Source organism: Halyomorpha halys, unplaced genomic scaffold (genome assembly GCF_000696795.3).
Source record: "Halyomorpha halys isolate HHAL.00 unplaced genomic scaffold, Hhal_1.1 Scaffold1362.1, whole genome shotgun sequence".
Classification (NCBI taxonomy): domain Eukaryota; kingdom Metazoa; phylum Arthropoda; class Insecta; order Hemiptera; family Pentatomidae; genus Halyomorpha; species Halyomorpha halys.
Window position 1 is genome coordinate 166,029 of NW_027116648.1, and position 16,360 is coordinate 182,388.

The 16,360-nt window shown below is 31.0% G+C and overlaps 2 protein-coding genes across 4 annotated transcripts in view; one reads left to right on the top strand and one right to left on the bottom strand.

The window, feature by feature from the left end:
* The window catches only part of Cep89 (Centrosomal protein 89kDa), a 43,003-nt gene extending 42,524 nt beyond the window's left edge, over positions 1-479 (top strand). For all 3 annotated transcript variants that reach the window (XM_014434395.2, XM_014434394.3, XM_067053382.1), the window contains 2 exons: positions 57-226; positions 303-479. In XM_014434395.2, coding sequence (XP_014289881.1) covers positions 57-226; positions 303-363 — 231 coding nt within the window. In that variant the 3' untranslated portion in view covers positions 364-479. The remainder of the gene's footprint in view (positions 1-56; positions 227-302) is intronic.
* Positions 480-2,607: 2,128 nt separating this feature from the next.
* Positions 2,608-16,360, bottom strand: part of Hasp (Hig-anchoring scaffold protein) — a 59,858-nt gene continuing 46,105 nt past the window's right edge. Inside the window, exons 19-28 of the mRNA XM_014434397.3 lie at positions 15,419-15,534; positions 14,957-15,105; positions 14,756-14,882; positions 14,072-14,231; positions 13,677-13,828; positions 12,679-12,852; positions 8,950-9,129; positions 8,706-8,882; positions 6,381-6,474; positions 2,608-3,511 (exon numbers count right to left, since the gene is read on the bottom strand). Coding sequence (XP_014289883.1) covers positions 3,406-3,511; positions 6,381-6,474; positions 8,706-8,882; positions 8,950-9,129; positions 12,679-12,852; positions 13,677-13,828; positions 14,072-14,231; positions 14,756-14,882; positions 14,957-15,105; positions 15,419-15,534 — 1,435 coding nt within the window. The 3' untranslated portion in view covers positions 2,608-3,405. The remainder of the gene's footprint in view (positions 3,512-6,380; positions 6,475-8,705; positions 8,883-8,949; positions 9,130-12,678; positions 12,853-13,676; positions 13,829-14,071; positions 14,232-14,755; positions 14,883-14,956; positions 15,106-15,418; positions 15,535-16,360) is intronic.

Below are 16,360 nucleotides of genomic sequence, written 5' to 3' on the forward strand. Positions count from 1 at the left end.
ATAATATATATTATAAATATGAACATTTATCTAGAACACACCATATTTTTGTTTAGGGTGTTGAAATGGAAACTCTGGAACAGATTAAAGTGCTTGATGAAAATATTTGCTCACAAGTGGAAAGGGTGAATCGAGTTCAAACTGAAAAGAATATGGAATTTCTAAAGCTTAAAGAAGAGTTGCTATCAAAAGATTCTCAAATTAAAGAACTGAAGAATGCAGCTAAGTAATAAAATTATAGAGTAGTAAAATTAGGTGAAGTACTTTATTAATTTGTGTTATTTAAATAACCAATGTTTTAGAAACAGAGAGAAAGAAATGAAGTTAGTTTGGGAAGCTGCTATTCATGATAAGAAGAACTAAACTTGTATGTGTGATGACAAAAACGCTAAGATGATTAAACAACCTTTTTCATATCAATTAAATTTTTGGTTCTTTAGAAAGCCATGGTTATTTTTAAATAAATGATGATTAATTAATGTTTTTTTCAGTTTCTCTATCCTTCCTGTCCACTTTAATTTCTGTTTTTCAGTCACCCAAGTCGCAACATACAATCAATGAGTGTACTCTGAAGAAGTCTTGAAACTGTGGGACACCAGGTCACTTTGACAAGGTATACCGCTTACCAAAGCAAGTAAAATCAGAATGATTTTTGGATAAAAGTAATGACCTTGTCATTAACATCAATGTGTTAATATCATTAAGTCTAAAATTTATGTAAACTTAATCATAGATAATGTGTTTCCTCCAATAAATTTATAAACCAATGAAATTTGAAGTTTATTCAGACAGTAAATTTTCTACTAAGTCCTTGGTAAAATTTACTAATTCAAGTCATAATTTAAAGTTAGAACACACCCAAATAACTCCTTGAACCCTAGAAATTGTCTAATATAAAATTTCTTATATTAATTTAAACCAAATGAAAGAGAGGGACTATATATATATATAGTAAAGAACATTGTAGAAGTTGTAAATGTTTGATTGAAATTGAATTCATTAAAAATAAGATTAAAGAAGTTTTTACTACTGAAATTATTTTTTTTTTTGTTTAAGTTTAAACATGTAATTTAAATCTCAAATATAATAAGAAACCGATTTTTATTAAACTTAAGTTCATTCCTTATATCTTAATAGGCAAAGCCAAATCTAGTGTTGACTTGTTACAAGTATCATTGAAAATGTAGATCACTCCAAATGGGTACACCACTTATTACAGAGCCGTAGTGAAACTAGAAGTACGATTTTCTGCTGACTATAAAATTACATTAATCCTCTGTTTAGCTGTCACCGATTTAATTTCTCCAAAGAGAAACATAATTACCTAATAAAACTGATACAGGGGAATTTAACTCACAATACTTAGTACATTAGACTAATTACAAAAACTGGATTCATTAGGTTAAGTTCGAACTCATAATTCTACACACAATAGAATACATAAATAGATCATCAATTTTACTCAGCCATAAGTAAAAACAATACCTAGTTGGATATTTAAAAAAAAAATCTTTAAAAATAGCTTACTTATTGTTACAATTAGATTAAAATAAGGACCAAAATGTATTAATAATCAAGCAGAAAAATATGCAATTCTCTAAAATACTGAAATATATTAATTTACAACAAAGGTACAAGATGATTTGTATTTCCACTGACTCAGTTTAAACTGTTGAATAAACTATGATTCACAAACTTATTTTATATTAATAAGATGTTTCTGCTATGTGGCATATTGTTTTATGTTAAAGTCCACTGGCTGATAGTAGCCAATGAGTTAGCTCATAAAGCTGCAAAACAACTCTCAATCTCATGACGAAAGTCTCTTGCATGGACAAGAAATTATTTGATCAGTTTCAGATATCACTTCAATTATTTGATAATACAAGTTATTACAAATTCAAATTTCAACTTGTTAGGTTAATCTGAGACTAAACTTTGGAGAAAGAATATTTGGTGAACTTGAACTCAAAAGTAATTTAACAAAATTATATTTATTTTCTCAAAATCTTTATTGATTTTACAATAGTGATCACCAAAAAAATAGATAAATTACAATTCCATGTGATAGTACTTAAAGGTGTAACATAGAACTAATTATACAATTTTTTTTCAGATTCAAATCACTTATAGTTATGAGATAATATCTAAAAATATAACATATTTATATTGATTGTTTGTTTATAATTTTTAAACATTAACATGATTAATTAATTATTCTATTATTTAAAAATCACAAAATTTATTATTTAATTCTAATTATCACAAATGTATTAATTATGAAGCACTAATCTGAAGCTTTTAGGCCAAGCATAAAAATTTTAAGGGGATTAAGACCAATCATATGTTGAGCCCAGCGCAGGCACTGCCCACGCTTAGGCAGTTCTGTGTATCAAAATTTACTGTGTGGCCTTGCATATTGGACGACCCGTGCAGTTTTGTCCCAGGCTTATGTCAGGTTGCACTAGAGGCACTGTTTGTAAGGAGTGGCCCAGGGAGGTTGAAAAGTGAATTTGTTTAATTCAAGAACACCCTTTCTTATATTGCGGAAGGCATTCTAATTAAATGAAAACGAAATTAAAGAATGGTGAATTTTGGAATCAAATTAGAAGAGAATTAAATAAAAAAAAGTGAGTTTCATGATTTTAATAAATATTAAATAAACAACACACATAATATCATAAGTACAAGGTATTTTTTTATATTATAGAAACTTATTTGAATTTACCTTTTTGATGATATGTTACATTTTTAATGGTCTACTATTCTTGATGAGTAAAAAAAAAAATCGATAAATTCATTTTGGATAAAATTACAAACCAAAAGTAAAAGTGTCTACAACCATATAATTACTGACAAATTAATAATTATGTCGATTTGGGCTAGATATGGGATGTGCCTGACACTGGGTTCATTATTTGGTGGGCTGATACTTTTCATTAAAGCAGTGAGTTTGGAAGATATCACTTAAATGATGAAAATATTCTTTATAATATGTTCCTCTAAAAATCTTCCTAAATTTTGTATTATTGTTTGCTGCTCTTTATCTAAGATAGTTTATGTGTCAAGCATCAAAAGCAAATCTTTTTAGATTTTCGTAAATAAAAAGTGTTGCAATTACAGTAATTTTCTTTTCTAAGACAGTAATTAGATACATGGTTTCATGACTACAACACTTGTTTTTAATTATTTTATATAGTTTCATAAAGAATCCATTTTTGATCATATAGTAGTCATCTTTGTCAATTATATTGCTTGTGTTCATTTTACTGATTCTCACTTTTCCTTCTATATGTTGCACACTTCACGAGAGGAAGCTTGAATGTTGTATTGATTTTCCTCATTATTATTATTATTATTATTATTTTATCTTTTAACAAATTTTCATTTAATCTTGATTTATTTTTATAAATTTGTCTGAGACCTGCAGACAGGTATAGACCCCGACCATTTTCCAGTCTTCAAACAGCGTATCTTTGCTGGACCAGACATTATGAGTCCTTCGTCACATCTGAAATTGAAAAAGATTAACAGCTCTGTAGTAATACTTTGATTAAACTTTTCTTAAGTCACTAAATTTATTAACTATTACCATCTATTAATACTACAGAAAAAAAATTAAATGTGTCAGGTATACAAATTTGAAAATTAACAATGATATTTTTGAACTGATATCATGTATTAATCTGTTAGATCTGTTCATGCATCAGTCATCCATCTAAATTTAAGTTTTATATTATTTATAAATTTAAATTCAAACTTTTTTTTTCTTAGCACATCAGGTGACCAATTCATTAGATTGGGCCCAGAAAGAACAATTCAAGAATCAAGCTGCCTATATTAACAGACTCTACTTGAAATTATTAGTTTCAATTTTCAATTCCACTATTTATAGATATACAAAATATAATGTTATTGGGATTTGTAATATTTCTAAGTATTACTTTTGATCTATTAAGGGTAATCTAGTCCAGCCAGAGTGGAAAAGTGATGGTCTATTGACTTTAATTCCATCCACCATGAAATAAAATTGAACCAGAGTCGGGCAAATATTATTCGATTGACGAGAGACGAATACTTTTTTATTCGTGAATTTTCTACTCGAATAATCAATTATTCGTACAAAAAACATATGATTAACCATCCGAATACTTTTTCATTCGCCATTATTTTACACGAATAATCAATTATTCGTACAAAAGCATGTGATTCACCATCCGAATACTTTTTTATTCGTCATTATTTTTATTATTACGAAAAATCAATTATTTCGGCAAAACAATTCGAATAACCATTTGAATACTTTTGTATTCATCAATTTTAAGGACAAATAATCTCTTATTCGAAAAAATTAAATGATTAACCATCCGAATACACTTGTATTCGTATAAAGACGACAATTTTCGTCTTACAGGCCTATGGCGGTATATTTTAGATCGCGTATAGATTAATTTTAACTTTTCTGATTTCTGATATATTAGAGCCCTCTTATATGTTTCTTAACACGCGGAAAACGAAAATGCTATCGATTTTAAGGTCGCGTAACTTTTCTGATTTCTAACATATAAGCATCCAGTTTTATGTTTTGAGATATGTAGAATATGAAAATACTATAGATTTATTCTAACTTTCCAATGTCCAAAGGTCCCTTTATGAGTTTTTAGTGATGCAGAAAATGGTAATGCTATTCATTTCAAAATCGCGCATTGATTTATATTAACTTTTATTTGGATACCTTCTTATATTAGGGTCCCTTTATATATATTAAGCCATTTGTACGTTTTCTGCATCTTAGAAAATTCAAAAGAACACTAATAAATACGTTTGAGATCGGAAAAAATATTATAAATCGATAAGCAAGCATGGGTCATAAAATCGATAGCATTGTCGTTTGCTGCGTCTTAAGAAACATATAAAATGACCCTAATATATTAGAAATCAGTATAGTTAAAATAAATCGATACGCGATACTAAAATAGATATTTTCATTTTCTATATACTTCAAAACATAAAAGGACCCCATCATGTTAGAAATCAGAAAAGTTAAAATAACTCTATACGCGATACTAAAATCGATAGTATTTTCATATTCTACATATCTCCAAACACATGGCCAAGCCATGGCGAACTCAGAGACATGCGCGAGCATGTGGATAGGTGGTTTGTACGAGTAAGCCTAAGCTCGTTGCCGATCCGTTGAGAGTCGGTTTTTTGGACACAGATCAAAGGGGTTCTTGAGAGCGCTCGTGTAGCATCTTTACAATCCCCTTTCATATTCTTTTTTTGTAATAAAAATAATATAATCCCAATGCAATGGCTGGAACCACTTGTACGTCAACCATGCTTGCCTCTCTGAAAAACACTGACATGTGGATGGCCCGCTCTTTGTTTACCGAGCATTTGTACAAGCCACATTCGTGGCGAGAGGCCAACATGTGGATCTGCCTTTAGAAATCAAGAAAGTTAAAATAAATTGATACGTGATGTTGAAATCAATAGCATTTTCATATTCTGCATATCCGAAAACCTAAAAATTGGCCCCTATGTGTAAGAAATCAAAAAAATTAGAATAAAACGATATGGGATCTTAAAATGGATAGCATTTTCGTTTTGTACTCGTCTGAATATGTGAAATTGGACCCTCATACATTAGAAATTAAATGAGGTAAAAAAAATAAGTGAATTTAAAAACAAATTAAATTGTTATTCGAATCATATGTATTCGACTAATTTTTCATTCGACTAATTTTGTATTCGATTGAAATAGTATTTCAAATACTCGAATAAAAAAGTATTCGGATTGTTTAGTCCTATTTTTATTCGAAAAAAAATGTATTCGTCCCTCGTTAATCGAATAAAAAAGTATTCGTCTCTTGTCAATTGAATAATTTTTGTCCAACTCTGAATTGAACCTGCCCAGATTCAAATTTGTATTACTGCAAACACAAGAATGCTAGGCTGGTTCCTTAATACACTCGACAAAAACAGCCTCCTATGTTTGTGATAATGAACAATAAATATCTTAAACAATAGATGACAAAAAGCCCTATTAGTGCTCATTGGTTCTTTGATGTGCCTAGCTGTTCAAAAAATAACAGATATATGTTATACCATGAGTAAATTAAGTCAATATATCACCAAATATGGACAAGCTAACTAGAATCCAATTAAAAAATTAATTAGGTAATTGAAGGGAACTAAAGAATTATAGGTAGCATTTAAGAAATATTATTTAGTTTTAGAAGGATATAGGTACTAATGGGTGGAAGAAAATAATATGAAATCATAAACAGGATATATATTTACTATGAAGAAATGAATGCCGATTACTTGACCAAGGAATTGCTTTTAAAAAAACATAAATTTGTATAGATCATTACCTGAATTCAATAACCTCATCAATGCTATAGTAGAATTTCACTAATGACATTCTTCCACTGATGACAGTCCCAGGATATGAACAAGCTTTCACACCTGAAAATATTAGAAATATATTATTAACCTATTTACAATTTTAAAAAAGTAATATTTATTATCTTAATAATTAAAACAAAAGAAAACCACTAGTACATTTTCTTAAAGTTATACCAGGCGATTTCTGTGTGCGACAAGACAACGAATTGAAAAAGGTGAGACAATCAGATATTTTGGATGCACATTCTCGAAAGAGCTAAAGTTCAACGAAGATTCAGTGACTAGGTTGAATTAAAATCTAAATAAGCTAGTCGCCTCTTGCTTGCCTAAGCCTGAGCAGGTCAACAATATGTATTTTCAACCAATATGTATTCCCGGGTCTTACCCTCTCCAAACTGCTCCCCTCACTATGTCCAGTGATACTGGAAGGCATTGATATCATGATTTGCAGGAGTGTCAAGGCTATTATTGGACTTCCTGCGAACACCTCCACAGTGATGTTGTGCGATCCGAGGAGATATCTAGGTTTAGGCTTAATTCCCTGCCAATGGGAGGCTCTTTTACAACACTGGTCGATTGCTTAGCAACTGTTCAATGTATCTGATGCCGTGTTCCAGTCTAAGTTCGATTATTCAGCTGAAATTGCTGAATTTGCAGATAGATTGGGCGTTAAACAGGAACATTGGAGTTTGAAGGTTATGTGAGAATGCGTTTGAGGAATGGACCAATTGCAGGTGGCAGGGCATTGGAGTATGCCATTTCAAGGTGACCTCAAAAACAAATAGGTTCATCTATGACAAGAAGATTCTTATGGGTTCTGAATGGTCCAATGCTCTGAAACTAAACATCAATTATGCACCACTGCATGGAGTCCCAGGTCAGCGGAAAAGTCAGAGAATTTGGGTTCCTCCCTTTGGTCATAAATGTAACAGAGAGCCTGAAACACCATCACATGTACTGGGAAAATGCATCAAAAACTCCCTCCTCATAACACGCTGACACCACAGGGTAAAGCATGAGTTTCTGAAGCTCCTTAGTGAAAGAGTTTTAGCCTGCTTCGATAAGGTCTACTGTATAGATACAGAAGGAACCCCCGCGATACACTGATATTGCCGCTTTCCCCAAGGCAGGTAAGTAAGCATTCATACTTCATAATACTTTTGAGTGAGTCGCATTTACATAAAATGGCTGTAATGTGAATGTTGATAATAACATACCAGCTTAGATTAAGACTAGAATCATGAAATACTACTACTGCTTCTTTGACCTGAAAAGTCTTCTCAGGAGTACAAACATAAATGGTATACAGGAATACTAACTTACAAAACCCTCATAAGACCAGTATTAACAAAAAGTTGAAATGTTAATTAATAAATAATGTAAAAATGAAGACAAATTACCCAAGTAATGTGATGTACATACAAAAGTATTACTTTATTTAAATAAATGTAAAATTAATAATTATTAAATAACAAACCTTTACAGTCTAAAAGACTATTAGAGTATTTATTTTTATCTATGAAATTAACTTTCCTTTTTGAATTAATTTGTTGAGTTAAAAATCACACATACCTGGAAGCATGGCAGCCCTTATAACTTCATTCAATTTAACCTACAATTTCTATCTACATTACTTTCATTCATCCCTTTCTTCCACATATAATTAATATCGTGTAAACCTTCAAATTGAATGTGAACGTTTTTGCCCATTCTCAGTCCTAGCATAGAACAAGAGATGTGGAAAACAATAGTAGAGCACTTTTGGAGAGGGAAAGGATCTGTTAAGATGTTAAAGAGTTTATTATGGAATGTAAGACAAAGATGTAAGATAGAGACAATGGATTATAATAATTTTAGTTATTTTTTCGGAGGTGAAAAAAATTATTAATATCTGAAGGATTACCATGGTGAAATATTTGAAGAGATAGGAGGAGGAATTGACAAGGTTTTAAAGAAGTATAATTAACATTAGGAAAGATAATTTATGTACTTCTATGTTTATCACTTTTGAATGTTTATTACATTTTGTATAAAAGTTCACAAGTGGTTGGAACAAGTGGTGTTTGCCATGCCTCTGCTATGTGGAGATTATCAAGAAACTCAATAACAGGATTGATCTAGTAGTCCATGACTCAGTAGTAGGTTTATTTATCAATGAAGAAAGAGCCATTTAATATTTTGAAGACTAGGTAGATTAGGTATATCTAAAAGTAAGCTCACCAAATCAGAATTTTTTATTAACTATACATAATATATATATTTTCTTAATCAGGTACATATTTTTAACTTACAGTTTGGTGGTGATGCACTCCATCTACCATTTTCCTGACAAGCTACCACAGGCTGGCCTTCCATCATGAAATCAGTAGCACAAGTAAAGGTAGCTAGATCTCCAGCTTTGTAGACACCATTGGAGCCTCCTTGGACCCAGCCATTTTCTGGTCGACCAGGGTCACCACATTCTACCTCTACAATAAGCATTATACAATAAGCACTTCTGCGGGTTATTTAAATAATATATATTCATTTGCTCACCCTTGCAGGTAGGGAATGGCTGAGCCCATTCTCCAGAAGCTTGACAGGTAGAATGTGAGGGTCCCACAAGGGCATGACCAGGACCACAGGAAAACACTACCCTTCCTCCAACTTCTCGAGACAGCACAGAACTTCGTAAGTTAGCATCCTGCAAGTTTGTGAGATCAGGGCACTCCATGCCTATACAAGCAAAGGCATCAACAGCTTATGGAGAAAACACTAATTAAATTATAACCATCAATAAATAATTAGCAATTTTAATAAATTTGTCTGATGTAGTTTATTTATCTACCATTGTATAAAGGGAAAAGCATAAATTGATAAGGGATTCCAAAACTAAAAATAAACAGATAAATTAATAGAATTTTTACTGTATATTTCGCTGATACTGCAAGCTGGATCCAATACAGGTCATATCCAATAGTTTTGATGTTGGGAAAAATGTCTTCTTAATATACTATATTATAATTAAACAAATACTTTTAAAAAGGTAGAATTTCTGTCATTAATTTATGTTTTCTGATGGGTAGGGGAGGGGAGCATGGATTTTTTGACTAAAATTGTCTACTTGTTTTCCTCCAATTTATAATTTTGACAAAGTTAGCTATCTTCAATTTTTTTTTTTCGAATGAAGACTCTACCATTAGTGGTGGAAAATTATGAGACTATTTTACTTCGGGGAAAAGTTAAACTTATGAAATGTAGCAAGTACTCTTGTAGTAAAATAACTGTATACATTTAATACATTTCAAACAATTTAAAAATCTAGTCACATTGAAAAAGAGATTATACTATTGTGGTGTAATTGAATTGTTAAGCCAGGCCTCAGATAGTAAGACATTTTAGGAACTAATCAATCTATATTGTTGCCGAAAAAAAAACTTCTACTCCAATAGTCCCAGAATTGTGGGTGCACTACTGCTACCAAATATTTCCTTCTACATATAACATATACATTCTACAAATAACCAACAACACCATGTTTTTTGGACTTTTACACCCACTCCTAGATTCCCCGATTTCCATTGAAGAAATACAGACTGATCTTCACTGTAAATCCCGTAAATCCTCTGGCACTGATAGCATAACATACATTTTTTTTTTAATTTGCCTCCTAATTGCAAACTTTATCTTTAATTCTTATATATCCAAGTCTAAATTCTGAAAAAAAAAAAAGCTGAAACAGTGGTCATAGATAATAGGCATTTCTACTCACAAAAAGGGTGATAATTCTAATCCAAAAAATTATACCTTATTTCGTTACTTAATTCTATCAAGCAAATTTTTACACAGATACTATTAAATTGTACAATTAGATGGGACCACAATACTAAATGCATACCGGCAATACAATTAGGGTTCAGAAAAAATATATAGGGGGCAGCGGTAGCAGCGTGGTAACGCACCAGTCTACCAACCCACAGGTTGTCAGATCGAATCCCAGTCCCACCAGGGCTTTTTTCAAGAACAAAATAATGCAAAACTCAATCAAAACCTCTCCACGGGCATTTGTGAGGCCTGTTAGCCAATGGTTGGCACTCACAAGAAAATAGGCGTGGGAATAACGAACCCATTCTACGAAAAAACTACGTCAAGAAACGCGCGATGTATTAAGAAACACTTATTAAGCGAGGACTTTGCCCATATAATAATAATAATTCAACACTGTAAACCTAAATAAGCTCAAGTTTAAGTTGTTCGAAATCGGTGTTAGTCCCAAAATGATAAGGTTATTCAAGAAGCTTTACAAAAATGTAGAAATTAAAGTGAAATGTGACCTTAATATTTTTACTGATAACACTAATGTGACATGCAGTCTTCTTCAGGGAAAGGCAACACTCATGTTCCTGTTCAGCCTCTTCATTAGCAACCTAGATCATTTTTTAAGGTCCCTGGACTTGAAGGCATTCAAATCAGAAAGATTGAAGTTTAATTTCACTCATAGTTGTTATAAAGTTCTTAAAATAGTACTTAAAGGGTTTTATAAAATATTACTCATGGACAATAATAGACAACCTAAAATGTGTTTTTTAGAAATGAAAGATTACCATAACAATGTACAGCATACATTAAAACACAATTGGTTAATCCAGTTAGATATATCAGAAATAGATGAAAATCGAATGTACATAGTTAAACAACTACACAAGTGCACTATATATAAAAAAGACCTTTTTCATATTTTAGTAAACTGCCCAAGTTACAACAACTATCATTGGTAACAACTAGCATTATGTGCCATATATCACCCAATTCAATTGAACCCAGATTAATGAGTTATTAACACCTACTGATTTTTCAACACTAAGAAATGTTCATTTTGATTTAAGTGGTATCCTCTGCATTAGAACCTTCATAATGAACACACAATAAAGTAGTATACACCCATGTGTTATAATTATTTGTTTGTCTGTTTTTGTATTTATGTAAGATACTACATTTTTTTTTAACTTACACCAAAAAAAAAAAAAAAAATGAAGAAGAAAACTATGATTTTTAAAATTGTTTAATTTTATGTAATATTAAAGATTATTTTTTAAATATCTTTGAACTGTTTTATTTTATTTTTATAACTCTAGTGAGTCAGATTTGTATTTTTTATTTAATTGTTTATTACTTAGGCTTACTTATTTTTTGATATTTTGTAAATAGTTTACTAATATGTTGAGCTGTGGTGATCTCTATTTGTATGCGGTCTATCCCCAAAGAGAAATAAATAAATAAAAAATAATAAAAAAAATTTAATACATTTCAAGAGTCGTTATGGTTTATTGAAAGCAACATTGCTATTTTTGATAATATTTACTCTTTTCTTGAATACCAGTTACTATGATTACATTTTAATCTTTAATTCACATGTATATCTTCAAATCTAAATTCTCAGCAAAATTCAGTTGAAGACTGAGAGGCAACCCTGCCATTGGCAGAAAGATCATCATCCACAATTTATCAATAGATATACGTGGCATAAAAATAAAAACATCACCATGGAGTTTTACCTAATCCCAACTAGACATTTCAAAAGAACATTCCCAAAGAACAAATTTTAAAGACATTATCCATGCATTGCCCAATCAGATTCATCCACCAGATCAGCTTTTGTTACTTCTGATTCCACACATGAGTTAAAATAACACCAGTTATGTAGTATTTAAGGTGAATGTGATAGTAATGGCTGTTGATTATTTCAGAGCACTGCCAATAACCAATGTCTCCATAGCCTCAGATTCATTGAATGTCCTAAAAACATCCAACAACTTATATTCCAGCATTTCAGGTATTTGAAGAATTCTATAATTCATTAGCTTTATGAGTGAAGAGGGAAAATTGTTTCACTACATAGCAGCCAAAGAGGCCCATACTCTTCTCATCATTGTCGGACTTTCATAACACCAAAAGAGCTTTTGTGTACTTTGAAAGATTAAATATATATAATCAATTTATAACTTATATATTTATATAACTTGATTTCAAAATAATTATCACCAGGATGCCAATATCTAAAACAAATTTTGCTTATTGTAAACAAATGAATTCCCATTCTACTACAGACAATTAAGTCAGAAAGGAGTACTAAGCAGTATCCCGATTGCCTTGGGAAAAACAAGAATTATGAGGCATGTCCTAAGTGGTTTCTAAATCCCAATTGTTGAATGAGGGTCACTTTCCAAATGAAAACATTTATATAATGTTTCTACTATAAGATTTCTTATAAAACATATCACTCACTTTCACAAACAGGAAGTGGACTAGACCAATTACCACTTGGTAAGCAAATAAGCTGGTGAGCACCGATGAGAGAGTTACCATTCTGGCAGTTGAGGAAAACAGTAGTCCCCATTTTAGTTTCCTCAGTACTCACCTTGAGACCTCTTCTGTTGGGCAGTGGTGAGCAATGGACTGCTATAAAAACACATAATCCACAAGAAATCAATATAGCCATAAATTAAAGTTTGCGGAATATAAAGGTATATTTCAATCAACTCATCTAAAATTTTAATTTTATTGTAAATATCTGAGCTGTTTAAACCCGTAATTGCAACAAATATTTAAATAAACTACTGTGCAAAAATATTGTGTCTTTCCATTATTTTAATTTTTTACTAAAAAAGTTTCTCTGGACCACTGGACATTTTCATTTTGCAATTAGGCTGCTATGTAAGTTATGAGATCTGAGTAAATTGGATTTGGAAGGAGAAAAAAAAAACTGATATCTAAGTTTCTGAAAATGTCATGATTCAGCCAAAATCATGTTCCAAAAGCTGGCTCCTTGGTAATTTTCATGAAAAATAAGCACTTTCATGGAGTTTGGAAGTATGCATTTAACACTGACAAATATTGATTTCATACTGATATTTATGGAATAAGATTATGCTAATCCTTAACACCCTTGGCCTTTGGAATTGACTGTAATATCATTTTGTGTAATGAGATTACCAACTATAAAAAGTAAATAAATAATTCATGAAAATAATTCAGATTATTCAATGTTTTTGCAGAATAGTTAATTGCATTTATATAAATATAACAATAGTTTGTATTTTAAAGTAAATCAAGGAAGGAGTACATATTAAGAATAGAGAATATAACTCTAGTCTATTGAATATGTAGAATATAGTGCTTTGTTCTATATTTATTTCTAGCATTTTTGATTTAAATTATAGTGATAATAATTACCTATTTCAATTAATTTATACTTATAATTTAAATGATGATTTCCATCTTACCTTTAACTACAAGCTCTACAGAATGACTATGTCTTGTTGGAGTAATGCAAGTATAGGTTCCACTATCTTCAGGTACTGCATCAGCAATGGTCAATCTATACTCCAGCTGAGAGTCCCTTCCAGGATCACTAGACCAGCTTTCTTCATACTTTCTATCAGCAGTAAAAAAAGTTATAGGCTACTGCAGATCAAGATTACTTGTAGAATAAATCTTAATTGATTATTTTACAATGTAGTTAGATTGAAGAATTGTAGATGAGTTTATTATGCAGTTGTACAGTCTTATTAGTGATTTGATGAAAATTTACAATATTTAAAAGTTAATTGTTCAACACATCATTTCTAACCATAGCTTATTAAAGTTTAGAAAGTTGTGTTTTTAACATTTATGTTACCTATACTCATGAGAAACTGCCCATTTTGGTGTTCCGAACCTCCTGATCCAGAGGCACTCCATGTGCAGCGTAGTACCAGGATAGATAATCATCTTCCCATCATTAGACTGAGCAATCGGTCCAGATTCATGTCTGAATAAAATAGTTGGTGGTTTCTCCACTGTTAATTAAAAAAAAGCAATATTCCCATTATGTTTCAGAATCTAAAATTATTTCTATTCTACTCAATTAATTATGTTATTGTGACTCAAAGTAGTATTTTTAGTATGAGTTCAAACTAGAAACTGAATTAAAAAAAAAAACTGACTATGGAAATAACCCTGTCCACCCTAAAGGAAGGAATGTACATACATATACATCTACTTAAGCACATTGGTGGGTTGTTAGTAAATTGAAACTTGTTGTTGGAAGCTTTCTACACCAGATTGAAACTCAAGAAGAACCTCAATATCAGTATTAGTCAAAATTTTAAATTACATTATTGAGCTATGAGACTGGAAAGTATTTTTTTCCCCTGAAATAGTTAAAATCAAATTAATACTGTATCTTTGCTCTGTTCTTGCAATAATTAGTGGTTTTGAGGGTATAATGGAAACCCCAATGAAAACATTGAAATTATGTTTATTGACTTTTTCCAACAAATGATAGAGAAAATTTAATGTAAATGAAATTCCATCTACTTACAAGCATAATCATTTTCCTGGTTAAGGCCAAAGCAAGAAGGCCTCTGTCCATCCCATTCTCCATCAACACACTTGCGGACTGAAGTACCAATTATTGCAAATTTACCAATATCAGTACAACGAAATGTCTGAAAATATTAAGCTTTATCCATGACTATTCGCAATTATATGCTATCATACAGAAAAGATAACTCATACTAACCAAAACAGCCCCAAAAGGAAATTCAACAGAATCCTCAGTGACTGGTTGATCCATATAAAATGTTGCAACATTAGGCTCAGTGTTTTTAAAAAGGCAAGTAGTATTATCCTTGCTGGAAGAGGTGCCCCCTGATGAATTATCCTCCACTTCTGCAGATTAAAGTATTAGCAAATTACTTTTTGGACCAGTATGAAAGTATTTTGTTTTATTTCTTTGAAGTGGAAATTATTCTTTGATCTAACTTTAGAGCTGTCACTAGTTTACAATCACCAAAATAACAGTAACCATATCAAGCTCAAAATGACATAAAATAGAAAAGTATAAAACAAGTAATTCAAACCATAGTGATTTATCTAAAGGTAAGAATTAATTTTATTGTCTTATAAAGAGTCCTTATACCCACAGACATTTACTTTTCTAAGGATACTTTAAGCTCTAATTTTAAAATATTTCAAAACTTACCACAATGGAGAGGATGTCCCAACCAATTTCCATCCTGACATATTATTCTCCAAGTAGTTTTTTCTCCCATGATGGATGTGATACAGTTGAAGGTGACTTCAGTACCATCAGGAAAACTAAAAATGTATTTACATATATCAGAAATAAGTTGGTATGCAGGGAACGATGACTTGTACTATACTATGGATTTATAACTGTTCCATCCAGCTAGAAGGGAGGATTTGATAAAATTAGTTGAGTAACTAACTAGTTGGGACTGGATCTTCTCTTGAAAGAAATAGTGTTTTGTTCATATTTGATAACAACCATCCATTGAAAGGTTTGCTCCCAGGTTATCAACATGGATTACTATATGAGTGTCATATACTATACTGTCAATTATCTAGGCCAACCATAAAGCCTTTTGTCTGGTAGCAGACATAAAAGTGTACTCTGCTTAGTTGTCAATAGAGCCAAAGTAGGTTGTTTTTAGTACCTCAAGAAGTAGCTCCTTTACGTTTAGTAAAAAGTAACTTTTCACAGACCACCTTTCATCACAATCACTTGCTCAATCGGCATCAAAAAACTAACAAGTGAAGATGGTCTGCACCCAACAAACTCCTACTTTCAAACAATAGTACCCTTTAAGTAATGCATGGTTTGTTTGACTGCAGTCCTGTAAGCAGGTCCTGAATTATTATTAAAATGATTAACATAATTGACTGAATGAAATGTCAGATCCAATAAATTATTTTATCATTATGTTATTTTTTTTCTTATTTTTTTTCATACACATAGTTTGATTATGTTCATTTTGTTTCTATATATTTAAGAGAGATTTTTTCTTCTCCATTCATTCATTTATTTGTATTCTTATTTTATTTTATTTTAGTATGAATGTGATCATTCATCACTATTACCTATTGCCCACAACTTTGTGGCAGATTGTAATATCTATCAATA